The following is a 24,069-nucleotide window of genomic DNA, read 5'->3' on the forward strand; positions in this document are numbered from 1 at the left end:
TATGTTATATTATGTTATATTATATTATGCTATTTTGTGTTACTTTGTACTAGTGTATGTATGTTTTATACTATATTTTTTATTTGTAGTATATTATATTATATTATATAATATATTATATATTTTATTATATTATATACTATACTATTATGTTATAATATTCTGTACTAGTGTATGTATGTGTTATTCTATATTTTTATTTATTATATTATATTATTATATTATATTATATTATATTATATCAATTATTATATACTTTAAATTATCAATTAAAAAAAGTTTTAGTCATTAAAATTACCTTTCTGAATTGACCAATTTCTTAAAGATGCATGATTGTATTATATTATATTATATTATATTAGATTAGATTAGATTAGATTAGATTATATACTATATTTTATTTATTATTGCAAAACTGTAGAATTTAGTGCTGAAACATTTTGTGCTCTTTCAGCATTCACAATAGTAATGTATTGTTATCAATCCTAATGTGCTTCTTCAATCATGGATTCTTCGGTCATCACATCTTTAACTTAATGTCAGTAAATCTCACCGATTTCGTCTTCCTCGTTCACAGGCTGTGCACGTTGACTGGTCCGGAATGAAGCTGCCCTGGTTGGATCTGGACTGGTTCATGGATGTGTCGTCTCGGATCACAGTTCTGGATCTGTCTCATAACTGTCTGAGCTCGCTGCCGTCTGTGGTGCCCTGGGGTCTGATTCACCTGCGCTCGCTCAATCTGTCCCACAATCAGCTGCGAGAGCTGCCCACCCCGACCTCATCGCAGGAGATCATCTGCAGCCGGTCCGTAACTTAACTCAGTTCACATTTCTTTGTATAGTGCTTTTCATAACAAGTATTGTTTCAAAGCTTCTTTACAGTAAGTGCCTGTTTCCAGGGGTTAAATCGGGCCGAGGCCGTCCGGGGCTGGCACATAGGCTTGCCCTGGTAACTCATCAGATCACTTTTCTCATACGTTTTCAACATTATAGCCTATAGTTTTAAACGCCTTACTCATTCTTACTAATTCAAGCAATGATGCGACACAGGTGATTTTATATGTATCTCTGAAAGGAACCAGATGTCTTCAGAATGTCTTTCGATTGCATTTCAACTTTATCTGATAAAGTATCAGAGCATCATTCATGAGCAGCACTGCTTTGTTTACAGATGTCATGAGGAAACCGCTATATTTCTGATGTTCCAAAAGCGCCTCCTACTGGCAGAGAATCAAATTGGATTTTCAATAAGCCTGTCACAGTTTCCCCCCATCCACCAATATAACCCTGTTTAAAATTAATATAATAATTTATACTTCTGACTCACTTATTTTCTTTAAAAAAATGGTTTAAAGGCCGAAATGTGAGGTTTATCATTTTAGATATATTTTTTTTGTTTTTGTGAAAATCTGTATGTAAATTACAGTTTAAAATGTTACCATAGACATTGCCCTACCCTGCTCATATAGTATTCATTTTTTATTTTTAAATTAAATCTTGCAGGTCTTTAAAAAAATGTCTTTAAAAGTCTTAAATTTGATTAGGGTTGCAAAATTCCGGGAATTTTCAAGACTGGAAACTTTCCATGGGAATTAACGGGAACATATGGGAATTAATGGGAATATACGGGAATTAACAGGAATTATTGGGAATAAACTGGGAATTTTCAAAATTGCAGGAACTGGAAATGTAAATGTAGATGAGAAGAAAAACTTGCAGCATAATTTTGGTTAAAACAACCAGGTTTAATGCAATTTTAGTTTAATTTCTGACCTACACACTGCTCAGTCACATACACACTGCTTACTGCAGGACTGTTAAGGCCACACACCCTACATCCACTGTACATTCCTCTATAACATGCACAGATCAAACTATCAAAATATATTATGGTTAGTGTTCATGTAAATTACATAAATATTACAAAAATATATATGTTTAAAACTTCCTTGTGCTGTATGTAAGCTACTGTGCAACTAAATTATGCCATTGTTAAAACAAATACACTGGCTGAGCAAACATTTAGGTGAGAGAATAATAATTTAAAAAACAGTCTAAAAATGACCCTCCCCCTCACAGTCCCCCTAGTAGTCACCTAAGGGGGGAATTCCCCCCCGTTTTCTCTGAAGGCACAGTTGCTGCATTTGAACCCAAGGGCTACATCTAAATTTTGATATTACTTGTGTAAAGTAAGTAAGTTTAGGTAGGTGTAACTAGCAAAAACCAAAATGTTTATACAGTATATCTCATGTCCCAGTGTTTATACAGTAGCTGGCCAGTAAATCAGATATGAACAATCTAAGCTAGTTAGCATTATTTCATTTACTATTTAGGAAGTATCATGCGCTAGCTAGCTTAAGCTGCAGTGCTATTCCTTATACCTTCTGCTAGCCAGTTTCATACAGAAGTACAGAACTGGTCAAAAGTTTGGACACATTCCTATTTTTAATGTTTTCTGAACATCTCGTATGATTTCTTATGTACATCAAGCCTTCATTTATTTTTCATCAAAAGTACAGAACAAAACAGTAATATTGTGAAGTATTACAATTTAAAATAATAGTTTTCTGTTTTAATATACTTTAAAATATAATGTATTGCTATAAAAAAAGCTGAATTTTTAGCATCAGTCGTCACTGTCACATTGACGTAATCCTTCAGAAATCATTCTGAAATGCTGATTTATCAATTTTGGAAACAGCTGTGCTGCTTAATATTTTTTTAATTCCCTTTTCTTACAGGATTCTTTAATGATAAAGAACAGTATTTATTTAAAATATAAATCCTTTTTTAACAGTACAGTACTGTTCAAAAGGTTGGGGTCAGTATGTTTTTTTTTTTCAATACTTTTATTAAACAAGGATGTGTTCAGTTAATAAAAAGTAATAGTAAAAACTTATATTGTTAGAAAAGATTTCAGTTTTGAATAAATTATGTTTTTTAAAGTTAAATCCAGGAAAAAAGCATCACAGATTCCAAAAAAATCGAAAAAAGGTCATTTTAAAAATTTGTATTAGTTTGCATGCATGTCAGCTTATAATCAAACAAAATGTTGAAATTTATATTTGTTTATGATACAGCTTCTCTAAATTTCCCCAAATTTCCAATAAATTCCCATAAATTCCCGTAAATTCCCATAAATTCCCGTAAATTTCTGTTAAATTTCCAAATTGGAATATTTCCAAAATTCCCTGGACAAAGTTTCCATGGAAAGTTTCCGGAAATTTACCGGAAATTTTCCGCCCCTTTGCAACCCTAAATTTGATTAAAAAAAAATCCTGCAGACAGATGTAGCTTTGCACACAGCATCTACAATGATTCTGATCTGCATTTTAGTGTTCATAACAGAGGGCTTTCTCAACTTGTGATATTTTACAGTTTGCCAATTGATAAGATTTTGTAGGTTTTGCGTACGTACAGATGTGCACCCCTCAAAAGCCTGAAACCACAGAGAAACCCCCACATAACAAATCCCAATTTAACCCCTGCCTGTTTCTCTGTTTCTACATTACATTCAAGAGTAGAAAAATGTTATAAGAGGTGACTGTACAGTTAACGTGCTTATAATGCAATCATGCAGTTAATTAACATTTGCGTATACTATACATTTAAGCAGAAACAATAGTATTGTAAGACGAATCTTTCAGAATCTTTTGATTAGGTTTCCCAGTCATGGAGAATCAGCAATAGCGATAATATCAAATATCAAATATCAACTATTTTTTGGTGGACAATAAAGTCAGTCATTCATTATCCTCATGCCTGAAATATTTTTGGCCAGATTATTTTATTTTATTTTATTTCATTTTATTTTAATTTTTGAGTGCAACAATGTTTCCTTAAAGTACCAACTTTGTTCCAGGTGTTTCTCCTAAAGGTTCTGATTAGAAAACATTGTTTTAGTTCGTTTTAGTCAGTTATATATACTTATATACTGTTATATTATTTACTAATATATAGATTACATTTTAATATTTTCAACTTTCATTTCATAGTGTTTATTTTTAATTTAAGTTTTAGTGCTTTTGTTATGTGCTTTTGTCATTTTCATTACTTTTGGCTTTTTTATATATTTACATTTAGATCTTTTTTTATTATTAGTACAGTTTTAGTAATTTCTGTACTTAATTTAAATGATAGTTTTTTAAAATAATGTTTCAGTAGTTTTAGTTTTAGTTAATAATAACAATATTCATTCAATCTCAATGCTGTCTAGGAGAAACAAATGAAAGATTAAATATCTTATTTGGATTTGTCTCAGTTCTTCTGCTGAAGCAGAACCAGAAAACATTCTTTAGTTCACATGCCACATGCAGATTCAATCAGGTTCAGTATTGCTATGATAAATCCCAAATGCTTTGCCCAAAAATCAGCGTCTGCAGATGCTTCCAGGCCATTACTGATGGCGACCAGTGCCATCATGTTTCTCTCTCACTGATAACTCCTCTTTTTCCTGTGCTTTTTTGTAGATTATCATATGTGAATGTCTGTGAGAATGAGTTGGAGTGTCTTCCTCTCGGTCTGCTTCATCTCGGCCAGTTAAAGAGGATTTCTGCAGCCAGAAACAAACTCATCAGCCTCTTCAACATCCCTAATGGTACAAACAAACACTCTCTTTCTCTCTGCCGGCTCCTCACGTCCTCCCACTGGTGGCGGATCCTCGCGTAAATGATATAGGCAGCGTTTTCTTTAGCGCGGCATCAACTCTATCGCTCCTCCACAGCAGTTTCACAGCAATGCTGCCGCTCTTCATCCCACCTGCTTCTCTCAGTGACAATGAATTGAATCAGACCCACTTTATTACACTGGGACTTCACATTACTTCACATTAAGCTTTATATTTCCCTTGTAAAACCAAACCTCAGAACCAAAATGTCTTTTATGTTTATATGTCGTTCTGCTGTAGGCACTAACTGGATCGGCCTCCGTAAGCTGCAGGAGCTGGACGTGTCCGATAACATCCTAACAGAGCTGCCGTCCTCCATCCTGCACTGTCTGAAGACCCTCAGCTCTCTCAACATCAGCAAAAACAAACTCAGCAGCTTCCCCGACCCCTGGGCCTGTCCTCTGGTGGGTCACAGCACAGACATGACTCTTCATATGATCTCATGTGTTCGGTGCTGTCTGCAGGGCTTTATAATCAATGATTTTTTTAAAATGAAGGGTCATAAGCATAAAGTATATTATACATAAAACATTATGATGCCTCTACAAGAAAAAATACACATCAATTTCAACTGCATGTGAAGTGCTTGGAAGACCAAAGTATTTAAAACTAAAATGATTAATATGGAACTGAAAATTTGGTTTTGAATGCATTTGAAGACATAAATGTTTTTATGCAGTAATTAGTAATTAGTATTAAGTATTGTCTCAGGAAATATTTCATGCGTCAGTGTTACATTTTTGACAAAGTGTTGCATTCTGGGTTGATTGAATGCCATATTTATGGTATTTAGAGCGTACTTCAGTGAATAACATGGGACTTTTTATTAGCATATGATGGTAATCAGGGATAATTTTCCCACAGAAAATCTGCAAAGCTTCCAACAACCAGATCGAGGTTCTTCCTGACACCATCTCCATCTTCTGGAAAACTCATCTGAGGGAAGTGGACATCTCCGAAAACGTCCTGAAGGAGCTGCCCTCATACATATTTGAGCTGGAGGTAAGGATGGGAGGAAATCACAAGAAATAAAATAAGATCTAATATTTTGACCAAAGAAAACAAATTATGCATGTGTCTTTATATGTATATATTTTTTTATTTTATTTTTTATTTATTAATTTTTAGTCATTTTTCTCAATCTCTGTCATTACCCAAATCTCTGTCATACAATATTTCATAAAAAAAAAAAAAAATTAATTAAATAAAAAAAATTCTAAATTTCTTTTAAACTTCTAAAATAGTGTTTTTTTTTTTGTTTAAATTGGCATTGAAAATACTTTTTATTTATATATGTTTATTAACGTTAAATTTTGCTCAATCTCTGTCATTATTCTAATTAAAATAATAATTTTAATAAAAAATAAATAAATAATTAAATTAACTTTTTAACTTCTAAAATAGTGTTCTTTTTTTTTTAAATGATATACATATGATAACATATGTTATAATTTTTACATTGCCGTAATGTTTACAGGAAGAAATGTGTTGAAATCACAAGAAATAAAATAAGATAAAATATTTTGACCAAAGAAAAATAATTATGCATGTGTCTGTATATATTTTTTGAGGTTATTTATTTATTTATTTTTAATTGTTTCTCAATCTCTATATCATTATTCTCATTAATCACATTGCTATAATAAAGAAATCGTTTTTATTTTAATTTCAGTAATTTTAATTAAATTAAATTAACTTTTTAACTTAAAATAGTATTATTTTTTTTCATTTAAATCACCGGAAGGAAGTGTGCTGAAATCACAAGAAATAAAATAAGATAAAATATTTTGACAAAAAAAAAAAAAAAATATGCATAGGTCTTTGTGTATTTGTGTATTTTTTTTAAAGTTTATTTATTTATTTTTATTATTTTTCTCAATCTCTGTCCTTATTCTCATTAATCATTAAAATTAATCAGTACAAATTTTTTTTATTACATTAAATTAATTATTTGAATTAAATTACCTTTTTAACTTCTAAAATAGTGTTTTTCCTTTTTTAAATCAGCATTAAAAATACTTTATATTAATTAACATATGATATATTTTTTACAATATGGTAATGTGAGTTTACAGGAGGAAATGTGCTGAAATCACAAGAAATAAAATGAGATATAATATTTTGACCAAAGAAAATCTGGACATTATACTTTGTTGTTGTTGTTATTATTATTAATATTATTATTGTTGTTGTTGTTATTATTATTATTTTTTAAATTCACATTATGCTCAGTGATCTCTTTGTTATTATTCACATTAGTCTCAGAACTGTAGTAAGTGTTTTTATGTTCATTTCAACAATTTTTTTTTAAAGAAAATATACAAAACTTTATTTATTTATTTATTTATTTATTATTTTCCTTTTTTGTGTTTCTGATTTAAATCTGCATAAAAAATGCTAGCGTGGTCATATATGGTCACACGGCGTGTTTGTGACAGGTTTTGTAAGATTCTCCCACTAACATTTTTCCTCAAATCCTTTAATTTACTAAGAAAGAGTTATTAGACATGACTTGTGTCTGGAGTTGTGTCTGTATGGAGCAGCGGTTTCTTTGGTGTTGAGCTCATGGTGGCGCTGTACTCACAGTAAACGTCATCTGTAGCACATCTGAACGATTGTGAGTTTCCTTCTGTATCTCCTCATGATAGATTGCAGTGAATCAGGCAAAGGCTTCAGCTTTAATAATATTAGTTTTTACACAAATAAGCCTGAAAGGCTCCGAGTGTGTTTTGAAGTGTTTACAAACGTACGGCGGAGCAGCTCAGACGGGATTTTATAGTTGTTGAGTTTTCATTAACTTCACTGTCAGTTTCGCAAGTTAACTGGCAAGATGTCAACACAAAGCCAACGGCAGAGCGAGAAATAGAGATTGCAAACTAGAGAGCTTAAGAAAGCGTGTAAGGAAGAAGGCGATGGGAGTTTCGTCATTTAAAATTCAATTTAATGCTCGAACGGTTTGACTTGAAAATCTCTGCTCTTTTGAACAGCAGATATTTACACCGTCTGCGAGCGGAGGCGATGATTACGCCGGGAAGAACGAATCCAAACTGACAATGCATTAGCATCTCACACTTAAACAGAAAGATGTGGTGCATTTGACATGTCTAGGAGAAGGCAAACATCACTGTTATTATTGGGCTTAGTGATTTGAACAAATTGATCCTTAAATATGAAACTTTTGTGTGTCACATTGTTTGTGCTACAGACATGAATGATTCCTCAAATCATGCAGTTAAAGAGAGCCATGCTGTTCTTCTCTTGATAAACAACGATATGGGCAAAATTAAATCACGTAGACTTACATGGAGAATTGAGGGTGGGCTCTTTTGACATGGGACCATCGAAAGCCCTAAAAACTTGATAGCAGTGACACTATTTTATTTTATTTTTTTGTTGTTTTATTTGTATTTTAATCATTTAATTTTATTGATGTTTTTATTTATTTATTTATTTTTTTCTTTATGTTGTTTTTTTTAAAATCTGTTTAACTGTTTAATTGGTATTTTCTGTTATATTTTGTATTTTATTATTGTTTTACTTTTTTGTGTGTGTTTTTGCTTGTATTTTATTAATTTAATATTATTGATGTTTTTTTTTTCTTATATTTCGTTTTGTACAAGTATTGTTGTTGCTGTTATTCATTTTTTTTCTATTTATTTTATTTTTGGGGTATTTTCTGTTATATTTTACATTTTTTATTTATTTTTTATTTATTATTTACAATTTGCTGTTTTTGTTATTTGTATTTTATTCATTTAATTTTATTGAGGTTTTATTTGATTATTTTATTATTTTTATTTTACCTATTTAACTTTAATTATTGTTGTTGTTATTTTTGTTGTATTTATTTTATTTTTGTGGTATTTTCTGTTTATGTTTATGTATATTTTGTATTTTATTACTGTTTTACTTTTTTCTGTGTATGTGTTTTTATTTGTATTTTATTAATTTAATTTTATTTGTGTTTTTTTTTCTTATATTTTGTTTTTGCTTTATCTTGTTATTTTTATCTTATCTATTTAACTAAGTATTGTTGTTGCTGTTGTTTTTCATTTAAAAACTTTTTTTAAATTGTATTTTTTTTGTGTGTTTTTATTTTATTTAGTCTTATTTGCATTTTATTAATTTTAGATTTTTTTCTTATATTTTGTTTTTACTTTATTTAGTTTTTTATCAGTTTTAACAGTTATCTATTTAACTGTTTTATTATTTTTGTTATTATTTTTGTTGTATTTATTTTATATTTATGGTATTTTCTGTTATGTATTTTTTATTATTTTACATTGTTTTATTTTTTTATTTTATTGCTGTTTTATTGCTATTTTATTCTTTTTATTTTATTAATGTTTTTATTTTATTTTTCTTATATTTTGTTTTTACTTTATCTTGTTTTTTATCTATTTGACTATTTAATTATTGTTGTTGTTGTTATTAATTTTTGTTGTATTTATTTTATTTTATTTTATTTTGCTGATCTTTATTTGTACTCATTTGAGGGCATAAAGCAGGGGCGTTACTAGACCCTTTTTACTGGAGCTTAAGTCCCAGTGAAATATCACTGTGTCCCAGAAAAATATGACTGATAAATCTATGTCAAGAATAATATTTTCTGGTAATTTTCAGCAATAATGTTATTGGCTGTTTAAAATAAGAACGGATGCCAGATTTACAAATAAATCACACTTTAAGTCTAATATGACGAACGGGATTGCAAAAAAAGCTCTAAAAAGCTCTTGTTCACGATTCGGTTTGATTCATTCAGACAGTTCACTCACACACTCCTCATGATTTTTTTTCACATGCTTTTCAACAATTTCTTATTCTGAAAAAGTTCCAGGATGCTTTACAAGTCAGAAAAACATGAAAACATGATTTTTACCTGAAATCCATTGTAGATAACCAGGCTCATGTTTTTGGCTCCAGGTGTGTGTATGTGTGTTTGTGTCACAGAGATCACTGTGTGTGTTTCAGGCCATCGTCTCTCTGAAGTTCTGTGGGAACCAAATCTCCACTTTGCCCGCTCCAAACAAATGGAAATGCTCTTGTCTGCGAACACTAGATTTGTCCAGAAACCAGCTGGGGAAGTAGGTCAAACACACACAAACTCTCACACACACATAAATGTATATGTACACACGCAGAAAGGCTCTGTTCCAAAACCTAGTGAGCCTACATAGTCAGCATTCTAATGCATCTTAAGCACACTCCCAATCTGAAGTCTGTTCATGATTATGCCTTCTACAGTAGCCCCTTTTGAGCAATGAACCCTGTGAACCTTGAACTATTGCTAGATACCTTTTCTATATTTTGCACATTATATATGAAAGGATTTCCTTCTCTGCAAAGGATATGATGCTGCTTTATAATTTTTTTTATTTTATTTTATTTTATTATTATTAATATTTAGTTTACTGTTGTGGTGTTTTATTATTACTAATTATATTATTTTGTTTTTTCTATTTTATTCAGTTTCTATAATTTTTATATATTTCACTAAATTGTAATAATTGTAATTGTATTATTATTATTAATAATAATATTTATTATATATTATATTATATTATATTATATTATATTTTTATTATGGTTTTATTTTAATTCATTTGTTGTTGTTTTTATTATTAATATTAAGATTTAGTTTACTATTGTGGTGTTCTTTGTTATTATTAATACATTTATTACTTTGTTTTTGTTTTTCTTTTTTATTCATTCATTCTATTTTTATATATAATTTAATAATTATTTTAATATGTTGATTTATTATTATTAATTATAAATTATTATTAATCATACATTTTTATTTGATGTAGTTGTTGTTTTATTATTTATTTTATAATTTATGATGTATTTTTATTGTTTTCAGTTTTTCTATTTTATTCATTTTTCTATTTTTATTTTAATATATTTTTAATAATTAATTTTATAAATAATAATAATAAATTATTTTATTTTGTTGTTTTATTATTTATTATTTTATTATTTTTTGTTTTTTTTTGTGTTATTCATTTTTCTATTTTTAATGTAATATATAATAATTTATTAATTGTATAAATAATAATAATAATAATATATTATTATTTTATGTTGTTGTTGTTTTATTATCTATTTTATTTTTGTGCTATTTTGTTGTTGCGTTTTTTTTTTAATCTTTTTTTTTATTTTGTTATTATTAATTTCCTGTTTTATTTTGTGTTTTATTTAATTTTGCGCAATGCTAATAAACTTGTGAAACTCAAATTAAATAAAATAAATCAATAAATAAAAAATCGAAGTAAAATAGTCCATTTTAGATGCATTGAACTATTGCTAGAAACGTTTTCTGTGTTGTCCACATTATGCATTATGGAATTGCCTTCTTAGCAAAGAATATATGTGACACTGCCTTGTAATTTGACTAAAAAGATCTCTGAAAGTGGCATAATTATATTCCCTACATTTTGGAGAATATATTTTTAGGAAGGCCATCTTAAAATGGCATTTGAGGCGGTGTCTTTACTGCTCTTCCAGATCACTAATGCATCATCACGGCTCTTGTGGTCATATGTAGAGATGATTGTGAATCTCTGAAATCAAAAGCGCTCTGACTTATTTCAGGACGGGAGAGCCGACCAGAACCAGGAAGCTGGCCTTCTTCACTACGTGGCACAGACGGGACCCAGAGCCAGGTACAGTAACTCAAACACTGTGGTCACGTTGCCACGACACGTCACAGTTTCACACTGTAATTACAGCCTCACCAGGCCTTACCAAACTCACCACAGAGAAAGCAGAGCAAAATCTCGCCATGGTTATCCAGTTTTGTTGAGACTGTGACAAGTGTGTGGATTGTTTTAGTAATGCCATCAGACTCTAAACTAAAAGCCTTTCAGACTGATCCAAAACTCTGACTCACGGTAGACTTCTAAGTGTTTTTAGGCAATAAGGAAGGGCGGTCACAGTCTACACTACTGTTCAAAAATGTTTTACTTTTTTGTCCAACAAAGAACATTGATCAAGAAAGACAGTGAAGATATTTATAATGTTGCAAAATTGATTTAAATTTCAAATAAATGCTGTTCTTTTGAACTTCTGAAGAATCCTGAACAAACCATTTTCATGGTTTTCACTAAACATTAAGAATAAATGACATTTTAATATTTACATAGAAAATACAGTTTTAAATTGCAATAAAATTCACAATATTTCTGTTTTTACTGTATTTTTAAAATAAGTGATGAGCGTCAAATACTTCTTCAAAAACATTTAAAATGAAATTAATATTTTTATTTTATTATTTAATTTATTATTTTGTTTATGTATTTTATTTTAGTCGGTTTTTAATGTGTTAATTTATGATGAGCACATGAGACTTCTTTCAAAAACATTTAAAACTAAACAAATTGTTTTATTTTATTTTATTATTTTCTTATTGTATTTTATTTTAGTCAGTTTGTTAATTTATGAGCATAAGATTTTACTTTCAAAAACATTTAAAATTAAACTAATTCTTTTTATATTCTGATCTAATTTTATAATTTTGTTTTATGTACTTTATTTTATTATTTTTATTTTATTTTGGTCATTTTTTTGTGTTAATTTATGATGAGCATAAAATATTACTTTCGAAAACATTTAAAATTTTTATTATTCAATTTATTATTTTGTTTATGTTTATGTTTATTTTGTTTTATGTATTTTTAAATTATTTTCATTTTATTTTACTCAGTTTTTAATGTGTTCATCTATGATGAGCGTAAGAGACCTTCTTTCAAAAACATTTAAAATTAAACTAATTATTTTTATTTTATTGTCTCATTTTATTATTTTATTTTATTATTTTTATTTTATTTTACTCAGTTTTTAATCTGTTCATTTATGATGAGCGTAGGAGACCTTCTTTCAAAAACATTTAAAATTAAACTAATTATTTTTATTTTATTTTAGTCAGTTTTTTTCTGTGTTCATTTATGATAAGCATGAGATACTACCTTTAAAAACAGTTATAGTTAAACTAATTATTTTTATTTTCTGATCTAATTTTATAATTTTGTTTTATGTACTTTATTTTATTTGTTTATTTATTTTATTTAAAATTAAACTAATTATTTTTATTTTATTATTTAATTTTATTATTCAGTTTTATTTTATTTTATTATTTTTATTTTATTTTAGTCAGTCTTTTATTTGTTGATTTATGATAAGCATAAAGACTTCTTTCAAAGACATTTCAAATTAAATTAAATTCTTATTTTATTGTGTGATTTTATTATTTTTATTTTATTTTAGTCCATTTTTATGTGTTCATTTTTGTTTTATTTTTATGTATTTTATTTTGTTGTTTTTTTTTGTGTTTGATTTTCTTTGGTTAAATGCTAATGCTGTGAAACTCTAAGCATAGAAATAGATGAAATAGAGGTGAAAGAGTTCATTTTAGCTTCAGATGCTTTTTTTCTGTATTGTGTATATGATGCATTATTGCCTTCTTTGCAAAGATTTTATAAATTATACAGTCAAACCAAAAATTATTCAGACACCAGATATAATTATATATAATTATATATTAATATATAAAATATATTTTTTGTCACTTTATGGATGCAAACAAAATAGAAATGCATTTTTGCAAGAAAATAATGCAAACCCCGCCTGTTGGCCGTGCAAATACGGATGCATTAGACTTAAAAATATTACTGCTGCAGTCATCAGTGACCATCCATTAGTCTCCAGAAATTTTAATTCTGCATTATGTGGTTTCAATGAGGTTCTCTGGCTCTCTTTTGACAGTTTGTCCCATTCAGTTTCCTGTAATCTTGCGGGATTCTCTGGAAGTTCTCTTCCTGAATGACAACCAGCTGGAGTGTGTGCCGCCGTCAGTATGTGCCCTCAAGAACCTCTCCGAACTCTATCTGTCCAAGTGAGTCGCAGGGAATCATGGGAAATGTAGTCTGTGCAGTAGCTTACATCATTCTTCCACTGTGTTACACGTCGCTCTGGAAAACTTGATTGTAATTGGTCAGGCTTAGATACTATTTTCGATACAAATATTAGATAAGAAACATTAACTTTTTTAGATAGAGAAGTGCTAAAATGAATAAAAATGAGCACAACTGAAATTGAAATAAAATAAATGGAAGCTTTTTAGGTAGGAAATATTTATTATTTTTAAAAAGTTTTTTTTTTTTTAGTTACTAAGTACTAAAATTAATATAACTAAAACTGAAATAAAATAAATTAAAGCTTATATATATGTTAAAGCATAAATAACTAAAACTTAAACTTAGCACAACTAAAGCTTAGATTTAAATTAAGATAAAAACTCAGAAATAAATAAATAAATACATTCTTTCTTCTCACATAATAAAATAGATATATTTTATATATTTATTAAATTTAATTATTGTGGATTGTGACACTGAAGACTGGAGTAATGATGCTAAAAATGCAGCTTTGCATCACAGGAATAAATTACAATTTACAAAAATATTTTTTAAAATTAGTAATTTATTCATTTGAATAATTTTATACATTTTTATAATATGATGAAATTATAAAAACCAATAAAACAATCATGCATTATGACAAACTTAGAAATTGGTGCATAATGAAATCAAAATGATAAATTTAAAATATTAATTACTATATTATATATAATTCTTATTTTATGTGAGCTATATGTGAGCATTGTAATGTTGTTTTATTTAAAATAAATGAAAAAAAGGTCAAATGCATATAAAATGTAAAACAAAGAAAAAAAAAAAAAAGCCAAATCACTCTTTCTTCTCAAATAATAATATAATCTGACCTCAAATAAATATTTTCATGTTCATGTATTAATTTTTTATGCGTATTGTGATTTATAAATTAATTCTATAATTTTACTATATAAATATTATTGTATTTGAATTATGGATATGAATGATATTAAAATAGTACAATTATTTCATTTAAGAAAATGTTTGTTATTAATTAAAAAACAATATCTTACTCAATATTTCTGTTTTGTTTATTAGACGTAATGGTAACACTTTACAATAATGTTCATTAGCTAACATTACTTTTCTACAGCATTTATTAATCTTAGTTAATGTTAATTTTAGCATTTACTAATGCATTACTAAAATCACAAGTTGTGCTTGTTAACATTAGTTAATGCACTGTGAATTAACATGAACAAGCAATGAACGACTGGATTTTTATTAACTAACATTAACAGAGATGAATAAACACTGTAATAAATGTACTGTTCATTGTTCATTTTTGTTAGTTAACTAATGGAAACGTATTGTAAAGTGTTACCGGTGTAATCTTAACAACGTGTTAATGCCAAACTGCTGAAATCAATTATAAATCAAGTCTCCGGTGTGTTTTAAGTGAGGAATGCTATTTGTATAATGCACAGAGTTGCTGACAATGTATAGTCTTACAGTTCAGTCACTTAAGAGGTTAAATTCAGTTAAACAGCAAGGCATTGCACTGGGTTTGGAACAAAGCCCAGTAATTGGTGATTCAGGGTTTCACAGTGTGGGTGAAAGTCAAGTGCTGCAAAAGTCAAACTAATATGCAAGATCAAAAGGGCTTCTTCATGTCTCCTGCTTCCTGCTTGAGAAACTAACAGGATGTAATGATGTTTTGTTTAGACTTTCGTGGCTTTGATTTTAATCCTTCCTGTCTCTGCAGTAATCCAGGTATCCAGGAACTTCCTATTGAGCTCGGGCAGCTCTCCAACCTCTGGCAGCTGGACATCGAAGACTTGAACATCACCAACATCCCAGCGGACGTCAGGAAAGATGGTATGACACTCGCAACTTACTCCAGTCACGCAAGTACAGCTCGTGTCTGCTTGAATGACAACTTTTAATTGTTAAGATTGCATTTCAGCAAACACATGCAACAATATTGAGCAATAAAAATAAAATCTCACATGAATATTTATGTTCATAAGTTTAGCTTCCTGAGCTTTGATCAGAATAAAAAGAAAGAAAGAAAGAAAGAAAGAAGGAAAAAAAAGTGAAAGAAAGAAAGAAAGAAAATGGTCAAATAGTGTGAATTTACAGAACTGTTAAATATTAACAAATTATAATTATAATAGTACAAATTAGTAATAATAATAATTATTTTTATTAATTAATGATAATACAATAATAATAATAATAATAATAAATAATAATAATGAGTTAATTAATAAATAAATAATAATAATAAATCTTACACTTATTTCAGTTTGTTAGTAAATTAATAAATAAAATTGTCAAATCGCATGAATTTACAGAACTGCTAAATATTAACTAATAATAATAATTATTATTATTATGCAATAATAATAATAATAATAATTACAAACAATAATAATTTTGTTGTTATTATTAATGAATTAATAAATAATATTAATTGTTATTATTATTATTATTATTATTATTATTATATAAACAAATTACAGAAACAAAGCTGTAATAAATTCAGGTAGTTGCTAAGGCAACATTTCAGTTTTTCTTTACATTTAAGATGAAGCAATTAAGTAAATTAAATGAATTAAATTCTTTAAAAAATACATTAGAAAATACTAACTAGAAATAAACAAAAAATGAAACCGAACAAACTAAAATCAAAAAAAAAAAAACTAACTAAATGGCAATATTAAAAAATAAAATAAATAATAGAAATGACAAAAACACAACAGAATTACTAAAAATACATTTAAATGAGAACTGCAAATATAAAAATAAAAGCCAATTGAAAATATTTATAAAATCTATAATACACACACACACATAAAATAAATACTAACCACCGCTGCAAAATTCACTCTATGATAACATAAGGAAATAATAATGATTATGATAATAAATTCATAATTTATTATGAATTATTAGTAATTAACAAAATTACAAAAAAAAATTTAAGTGCAAACTCAAAATATACAAATAAAAGTTAGTTCAATAAATAAATAGGAAAATAAGTAATTGATTTATATCCATCTTATGCACTTTGAGTTGGATTTTGCTGTAGTAGATCAATGTTATGAGATCATAATGTATAATAAAATGTACACGTTGAATGCAAAGTACAAGTGCTTCTGATAAAAAGCATGTACAAAATGCATAAATGTATCTGTGAAGCTAATTGCAGTAAGATGTTCTGCATTAAACAAACAGAATAGTCGCCATGTTGAGCATGATGTTATTTGTTTTGTTGCGTTAGAGAACAAGATATTCCTGCTCACCCTTTGAAGGCTGTATAATCTAGGATTTGTCTGATGAATTTTTCATTGCTGAATCCAGCTGTGAGTCGTTCAGACAGCTGTCGATTCATCTGATGCGTTTGTTGCAATATTTAATGTATTTTACTGTCATAACAACAGGCTCGAGAGATTTGAGAGGAAGTAGCACGTCCCTAACAAACACATAAGCGGCATACAGCTGCTTCTCTCAACATAAACAGCACACCATGAGTAGATCCGTGTGGGTTCAGCTGAAGATGCCCTGGAGCTTGACATGACACTCATGTGGATGTGCTTCAGCTGTAATGATGGAGGCTCATACCGGATTTTAGTGGAGTTTGGCATTAGCATACTGCAATCACAGGCGCACACACAGCAAATTCAGAGAGAGAAAAAACAATAAAATTACTTAAATGCAAAACCGAAAAACTGCAGTTCAAAAGCATTGATTGAACCGTGTATGTCGTACCGAACGGTTCGATATTATATTGAGAGTTGTGACATCCCTACACTGTAAGTAATAAAGAACATGATAGAGATATTACGTGCATCCAAACTCGCATAGTGTCCACGTACTATATTTGGTTTGAAATTTGGATGAAACCTCAGGGTCTCACTCGAAGTAGTAGGTCATCTGGTTAGTTTTCCTCATGTTTTTTTTTTTTTTTTTTTTCTCAAATGTTGTGATTTCGGACATTTGTAAGTAGGCATATCAGGATGCATTTATTGAGTTGTGTGTGTGTGTGTGTGTGCAGGTCCGGCTGCAGTTTTGGCATATCTGCGAGCGGAGCTGCGAGGAGCAGAGCCCTGCAGGCTGCTGAAACTGATGGTGGTGGGTCCTCCACGGCAGGGGAAGAGCGCTCTGCTGGAGGGGCTTCAGACGGGAAAACCCTCATCCTTCATCAACACCGACCGCAGCATCCACACATCCAGCTGGGATCTGGAGCGACCCGGAGGAGTGGTGAAATCTGCTGTAAGGGTCCTGAATACACACGCACACCATAAAAAACAATTTGTTGAGTCAACTTAAAATAATGTTACCTGGCTGTCTTAAAATTGTAAGTTCAGTCAACTCAAAAAAAGTTTATTCAACTTGAAATGTTAAGTACTAAGTGACAACTTAGATATTTGAGTTGATTCAACTTAAAATTTTAAGGCAGCTGGTTACTTACCCATCAGTTAAAGGGGTCATCGGATGCCCATTTACCACAAGTTGATATGATTCTTTAGGGTCTTAATGAAAAGTCTGTAATATACTTTGGTTAAAAATTCTCAATGGTTGTGTAAAACAACACCCTTTTTACCTTGCCACAATCAGCTCTGCAAAAATCATCTCATTCTGGTCGAGGCTGCTTTAAATGCAAATGAGCTCTGCTCGTCCTGCCCCTCTCTTCTCTCTGTGGAGAGATGAGCCTGTTTACTTTAGCCGCGTTTAGATTAATAAAAAAAGACCCTTATACTCACTTCTGCTGTAAGTGAAGCTGGATCACACATGATTTGCGTGAACATAGACTGATATATGTAGATCGTAATCTACTGCATCTTCAGCAGCTCAAATGTCGGGAGTAAATGACGACCACTATGTTCATTATTACATCCAGCAACACAACACCTCAATCGCTCAATCGGAGATATTCTTGTCTAACTTACATCCCTGCTCCGGCATCGAAACAATGGAGGTTGAACCGTTACAGCTGATATGACAAAAAAATGTCTCTTTAACTATATGTCAGTTGGGTGAGAAAAATAATCTTGTTTTTAAGTTTTAGCAAATTAAAATATAAAAATATATTTATGCATTTAGCAGAATGCTTGACATAAACGTAGAATGAAAAATTTAAAAATGCATATATGTAAATGTAAATCTTGAATGTATTGTTCGTACATATTTTTTAAAAATATAAATAAATGTAACAAAAAAATCAATTTAGAGATGTTTTAAATTTAACAAATATGAGTCATCCATTTAGCGTCTATCTATATGTAAATATTCCAACTATATATTCAGGATTGACAATTACTTATAAATTCAGCAATTAGTATGTTCATAACTTTGCCATAACAATCAGTTTATTTCTATATATTGGTGTGGAAAGTACCTGAAACGCACTGTGGACAAATGAAGCCATGTTGTGTTGATTCAGGCGTGTGACTTCATCGTTTGAGCTTTTACTGAATTCCCAGTCTATCTGATTGTTTTCAGGGCGTGCCTTCAGATGTGTTTATCCCACAATGCTTTGCTCATGGGAAACAAAAAGCTCTGATTGCTTTAACCCTTTAAACATGACGAGACAAAAATAAGGCAGAAAAACCTTTATAGCAAGTCTGAAAAAAAGCAAAGCCATTAAAATGCTAACATTTTGACCTCAGGGTTTATGAATGAGTAGCAGCTCTGGTATTTCTAGCTGACCTTTGACACTTAGCTCTATTTGTGGCCTTACATGGTTTCTTAGCATGAGTTAACAGTGTTTCCATTCTCATCATGAGCCCTGAGTCAGAGCCAGATGTATAAGACCCGAGAGAAAGTCACACACACACGTGCACTGATGTCGTACAGACATGTTCTCATAACCACACACAGACACTCAGACTGACCTCTTACACATATATCATGGACAGAAGTAATTGTATACACAAGCTAATGTTATAAAGCCCCAGAGTTCTCGCTCCACCTCGAGCAGCTGTGACCACTCCACCGCCGACTCACGGCGAGAGCCTTTTTTTTTGTGCTTTTTAAGATTTGCTTAAGTAATGTTTATGGTTGTTTTAAAAGAAAAGTTTACTCACAAATTAAGATTCTGTCATTATTTACTCACCCTCAAAGCTGCATTTCTTTAAAATGAAGAAAGATAGTTGAACAGTAAAAAGGGTCAGTTTTTGTTTCATATTAACTTCAAGTTGCTTCATTTGGAAGCCTGTTTCAGCCAATGAATAAAAAAAATACAAAAAAAAGTTAAATGTAGCTTTTTATCTCACAATTCTGACTTTGGACTTTCTTGCGATGTTCAGTTTGTTTCTTGTAATTCTGCATTTGTTTAGCTCAGTTCCAATTTTATTTCTCGCAATTCCGTTTTTTGTATCTCACAATTCCACTTTTGCATCTTGCAATTCTGCATGTGAATCTCACAAATCCACATTCAGTTCCACATTTGAATCTCGCAAACCTGCGTTTGTGTCTCGCAATTACGCGCTTGCATTTCACAGTTCCACATTTGCGTCTCACAATTCTGTGTTTGTATCTTGCATTACTGCATTTGTGTCTTACAATTCCGCTTTTGTATCTCGCAAAGTTTGCATCTTGTGGTTCCACGTTTGAATCTTGCAATTCCCCGGTTGTATCTCGCAATTCCACATTTGTATCACACAATTCAGAGTTCGTATTTTGCTATTCCACGTTTGTATCTCGCAATTCTGTGTTTGTGTTTCACAATTCCACATTTGTATCTTCCAATTCCGTGTTTGCATCTTGCGGTTCGCTGTTTAAATCTCGCAATTCCGCGTTTGAATCTTGTGGTTCCATGTTTGAATCTCTCAATTATACGCTTGTATCTTGCAATTCCGTGTTTGAATCTCGCAATTCAACGTTTGTATCCTGCAATTCTGGCCTTGTATCGCAAAGTTTGCATCTTGCGGTTCCACGTTTGAATCTTGCAAATCCGCGGTTGTATCTTGCAATACCACGATTGTATTTCACAATTCCACATTGCATCTCACAATTCCGCATTTGTATCTTGAAATTCTGTGTTTTTGTGCCGAAATTCCATGTTTTGAAATTCCGCTTTTGTATCTTACAAATTTCGCATCTTGCAGTTCCACGTTTGAATCTTGCAAGTGTGCGTTCGAATCCCGCAATTGCACGTTTGCATTTTGCAGTTTGACATTTGAATCTCGCAATTCCGTGTTTGATCTTGCAATTCCGTGTTTGCATTTTGCAATTCTGCATTTGCATTTCGCAGTTCCACATTGGCATTTTGCAGTTCCACTTTTGTATCTCGCAATTCCACTGTGTCTTGCAAGTCCATTTTAGAATCTCGCAATTCTGTGTTCGTATCTTGCAATTCCATGTTTGTATTTTGCTATTCCACGTTGAATCTCTCAATTCCGTGTTTGAATCTTGTGGTTTGACATTTGAATCTCGCAATTCCGCATCTAAATCTGGCAATTCCACGTTTAAATCTTGCAATTCCACATTTGAATCTCACAATTTCGACATTTGAATCTCGTAGTTCCATCTTTGTATCTCGTAATTCCACTTTGCATTTTGCAATTCTGCATTTGGCAGTTCCACTATTGTATCTCGCAATTCCTTGTTTGTATCTCGCAATTCCATGTTTGCATTTCGCAGTTCCATGTTTGAATCTCGCAATTCCATGTTTGTATCTTGCAATTCTGCGTTTGTATCTCACAATTCTGCTTTTTTTATTGCAATTTCACATTTGTATCTTGCAATTCCACATTTAAATATTGCAGTTTCGCGTTTGTATCTCACAATTCCATGTTTGACTCTTTCAATTCCAAGTTTGTCTCATTTAGTTCAGAGTTTGCATCTCATAATTTCGTGTTTGTATCAATGTGGAGTAATGCCTTTGTTTGTACTGTGGGTCCAGGTTGATTCAGTGTCCTTCAATGTTTGGGACATTGGCGGTCCGGCCAGCATGTCGACGGTAAACCAGTGTTTCTTCACGGATAAGGCTCTGTATATGGTGATCTGGAATCTGGCTTTGGGAGAGGAAGCCGTGGCCAACCTGCAGTCCTGGCTGCTCAACATCGAGGTCAGGAAACAATATATAACACTAACATATGAAAATCTGAGAGTTTTTGAGCACCTCCTTTAGTCAGGAGGACTCCATACTGTTTTCCGATTTGGTAAGGTGTAGATAAATGTGGTTCATGATGACAAATAGCATTGCTGAATGTGTTTGTGCTCCAGGCTCGTGCTCCGAACTCTGCTGTGATTGTCGTTGGGACGCATCTGGACCTCATAGACACTAAATTTCGTACAGAGCGTGTCGCAACACTGAGGGCCTACATCCTGGCACTTTGCAGAACCCCGTCGGGCGCACGGGCCAGCGGATACCCCGACATCACCTGGAAACACCTGCAGTTAGTGTCATTTGTCATAACTTCAGTTTACTTCTCTCAGTGGAAAATCTTTTTTGGGAGTTTGTTTGTACGAATGTGTGGTTGTTTGGCAGTGAGGTGTCGTGTAAGACGCTGGAAGGCATGGACGGGCTCAAGAGGCTGTTGTTTCAGGTCACTTGCTCCATGAAGGACATCAGCAACCCGGCTAGCTGTCACAAACTGGTGGGAAGACTGGTTAGTGTTAGTCTTCAGTATATCTTCAGTAAATCTTGAGGAGGCTGTGCTGCAGTATTATCTTAGTTTCTTTAAGGTGATTCTGTTTTTGGTGTTTTATACAGATCCCCAAAAGTTACCTGATCCTGCAGGAGGCCATAAAAGCAGAACGTGTAAGGAGAGATGAGACCGATGAGGTTCAGTACCTGACAGACTCAGAACTGGAGCAGATCATCGAGCAGAGTCCTGCCAGCGATATCAAAGACTATGAGGATCTGCAGACGGGTAATGCAAAAATAAATATTTATTATTAATTATTTATAATTTATTGTATTTACTATTAAAATAAAAATAAACTATTTTTAATATAAATATTTCTTAATTATCTGTTTTAAAATATATTTTAGGTAGATTAAAATACATATTTCTATTTCTGTTCTTGTTAACTTTAATATATGTTTTAAAGTATTTAAAACAAATTAAATAGTGTCTGCGGTGGTGCAAACTAAGTATTTTAATATATATTAATAATATATTTTACTAAAATATGTTTTTAAGATACATATTTGTATTTTTGTTCTGATTTATTTGTATTTATATTTGTATTCTTAATTGTAATATATTTTATTCTGTATGAAGTATACATTTAATTACTAAATGATTATTAAATTTATTTAAGTTTAATTATCAAGTTAACCAGCTGAATAATTTTTTTTTCTTATATCTGTCATAAACCATTAAAAAAAGCTTGTGAATAATAATGAATGATCTGCAGACAGGTAATGAAAACAATAAATATATATACGTTTGTTATATATTATTTATAATATATTTTGTTTATTATTAAAATAAAACCATAAACAAATAAATAAACAAACACTATTTTCAATATAAATATTTGTTAATAATCTATTTTAAAAGATGTTTTAAATAGATTAAAATACATAATTCTATTCTATTGTTAATTATCTTAACAACTTATCTTTTTGAAGTATTTTAAACAAATTAAATATTATCTGCGGTAGTGCGTAAGTTATTATGAAAATAAGACTGAACATACTAGCTGTTTTGATATATATATTAATAATATAATTTTCATAAAATATATATATATATTTTTAGAAATGTATTTATATTTTATATTCTTAATTTTAATATATTTTATTGTATATGAAGTAAGGATTTTTTTAATTGAATTACTAAATTATTATTACATTTATTTAAATTTAATTATTAGGCTAATTGACTGAATAGATGTAATTTTCTTTATTGCATTGATCTACAGCTAATAATTTTTCTTATACAAACATGTTTATTTATTGATTTATTTGATATACTGATTTAGTATTTATCTTTTATTTATGGAATAGTTTAATAGTAAAGAACAGCATTTTGTTATTGCAAATTAAACAAATAAAATTTATTTATTTATTTATTCATGAAATAGTTGAATGATAATAATTTACATTTACCACTGCAAACTACTCCAGTGGTTATTTATTTATGCCATAGTTTAATGATAATAAAATTAATTTCACTATTGCAAGCATAATGAATAAATCTCTCTAATCTCTCTCTTTTTTAGTTTATGAAGTAGTTCATTATTATTCACTAAATTATAAATTTATTCAAGGTTTTTTAATGGTTTATGGCAGATATTTTTCTTATTCAAACTTAATTTTTTTCTTTAGCATATTAAGCCTTTCAAATACAGTTTTAAAAAAATCACCCATGACATTAGTTATGTAATTATTGATAATTTTCTGTATCTGTGGATCCCTAGATTTTTTCTTTCACAGTTCCTCACATTTAAGTCAACATTTAAATGCTGTAATCGAATGTATTTTCAAGTGGAAGAGGATTCAGTGGGCTGAATATCACTGCATTACAGCTGTTTTTTGTGAATCACACAG

At 30.2% G+C, this 24,069-nt stretch overlaps 2 protein-coding genes across 4 annotated transcripts in view; one reads left to right on the forward strand and one right to left on the reverse strand.

The window, feature by feature from the left end:
* The window catches only part of lrrk1 (leucine-rich repeat kinase 1), a 105,306-nt gene that overhangs the window by 25,622 nt on the left and 55,615 nt on the right, over window positions 1-24,069 (forward strand). For all 3 annotated transcript variants that reach the window (XM_051113596.1, XM_051113597.1, XM_051113598.1), the window contains 13 exons: window positions 578-804; window positions 4,469-4,596; window positions 4,906-5,069; window positions 5,530-5,667; window positions 9,637-9,749; window positions 11,260-11,330; window positions 13,429-13,558; window positions 15,322-15,434; window positions 17,617-17,834; window positions 21,469-21,633; window positions 21,792-21,964; window positions 22,057-22,177; window positions 22,282-22,441. In XM_051113596.1, the coding sequence (XP_050969553.1) occupies window positions 578-804; window positions 4,469-4,596; window positions 4,906-5,069; window positions 5,530-5,667; window positions 9,637-9,749; window positions 11,260-11,330; window positions 13,429-13,558; window positions 15,322-15,434; window positions 17,617-17,834; window positions 21,469-21,633; window positions 21,792-21,964; window positions 22,057-22,177; window positions 22,282-22,441 (1,921 nt within the window). The remainder of the gene's footprint in view (window positions 1-577; window positions 805-4,468; window positions 4,597-4,905; window positions 5,070-5,529; window positions 5,668-9,636; window positions 9,750-11,259; window positions 11,331-13,428; window positions 13,559-15,321; window positions 15,435-17,616; window positions 17,835-21,468; window positions 21,634-21,791; window positions 21,965-22,056; window positions 22,178-22,281; window positions 22,442-24,069) is intronic.
* The window catches only part of snrpa1 (small nuclear ribonucleoprotein polypeptide A'), a 199,101-nt gene continuing 182,174 nt past the window's right edge, over window positions 7,143-24,069 (reverse strand). Inside the window, exon 10 of the transcript XR_007827995.1 lies at window positions 7,143-7,152. The gene's annotated coding sequence lies outside the window, so the exon portion shown is untranslated. The remainder of the gene's footprint in view (window positions 7,153-24,069) is intronic.

Source organism: Labeo rohita, chromosome 7, assembly GCF_022985175.1.
Source record: "Labeo rohita strain BAU-BD-2019 chromosome 7, IGBB_LRoh.1.0, whole genome shotgun sequence".
NCBI lineage: Eukaryota > Metazoa > Chordata > Actinopteri > Cypriniformes > Cyprinidae > Labeo > Labeo rohita.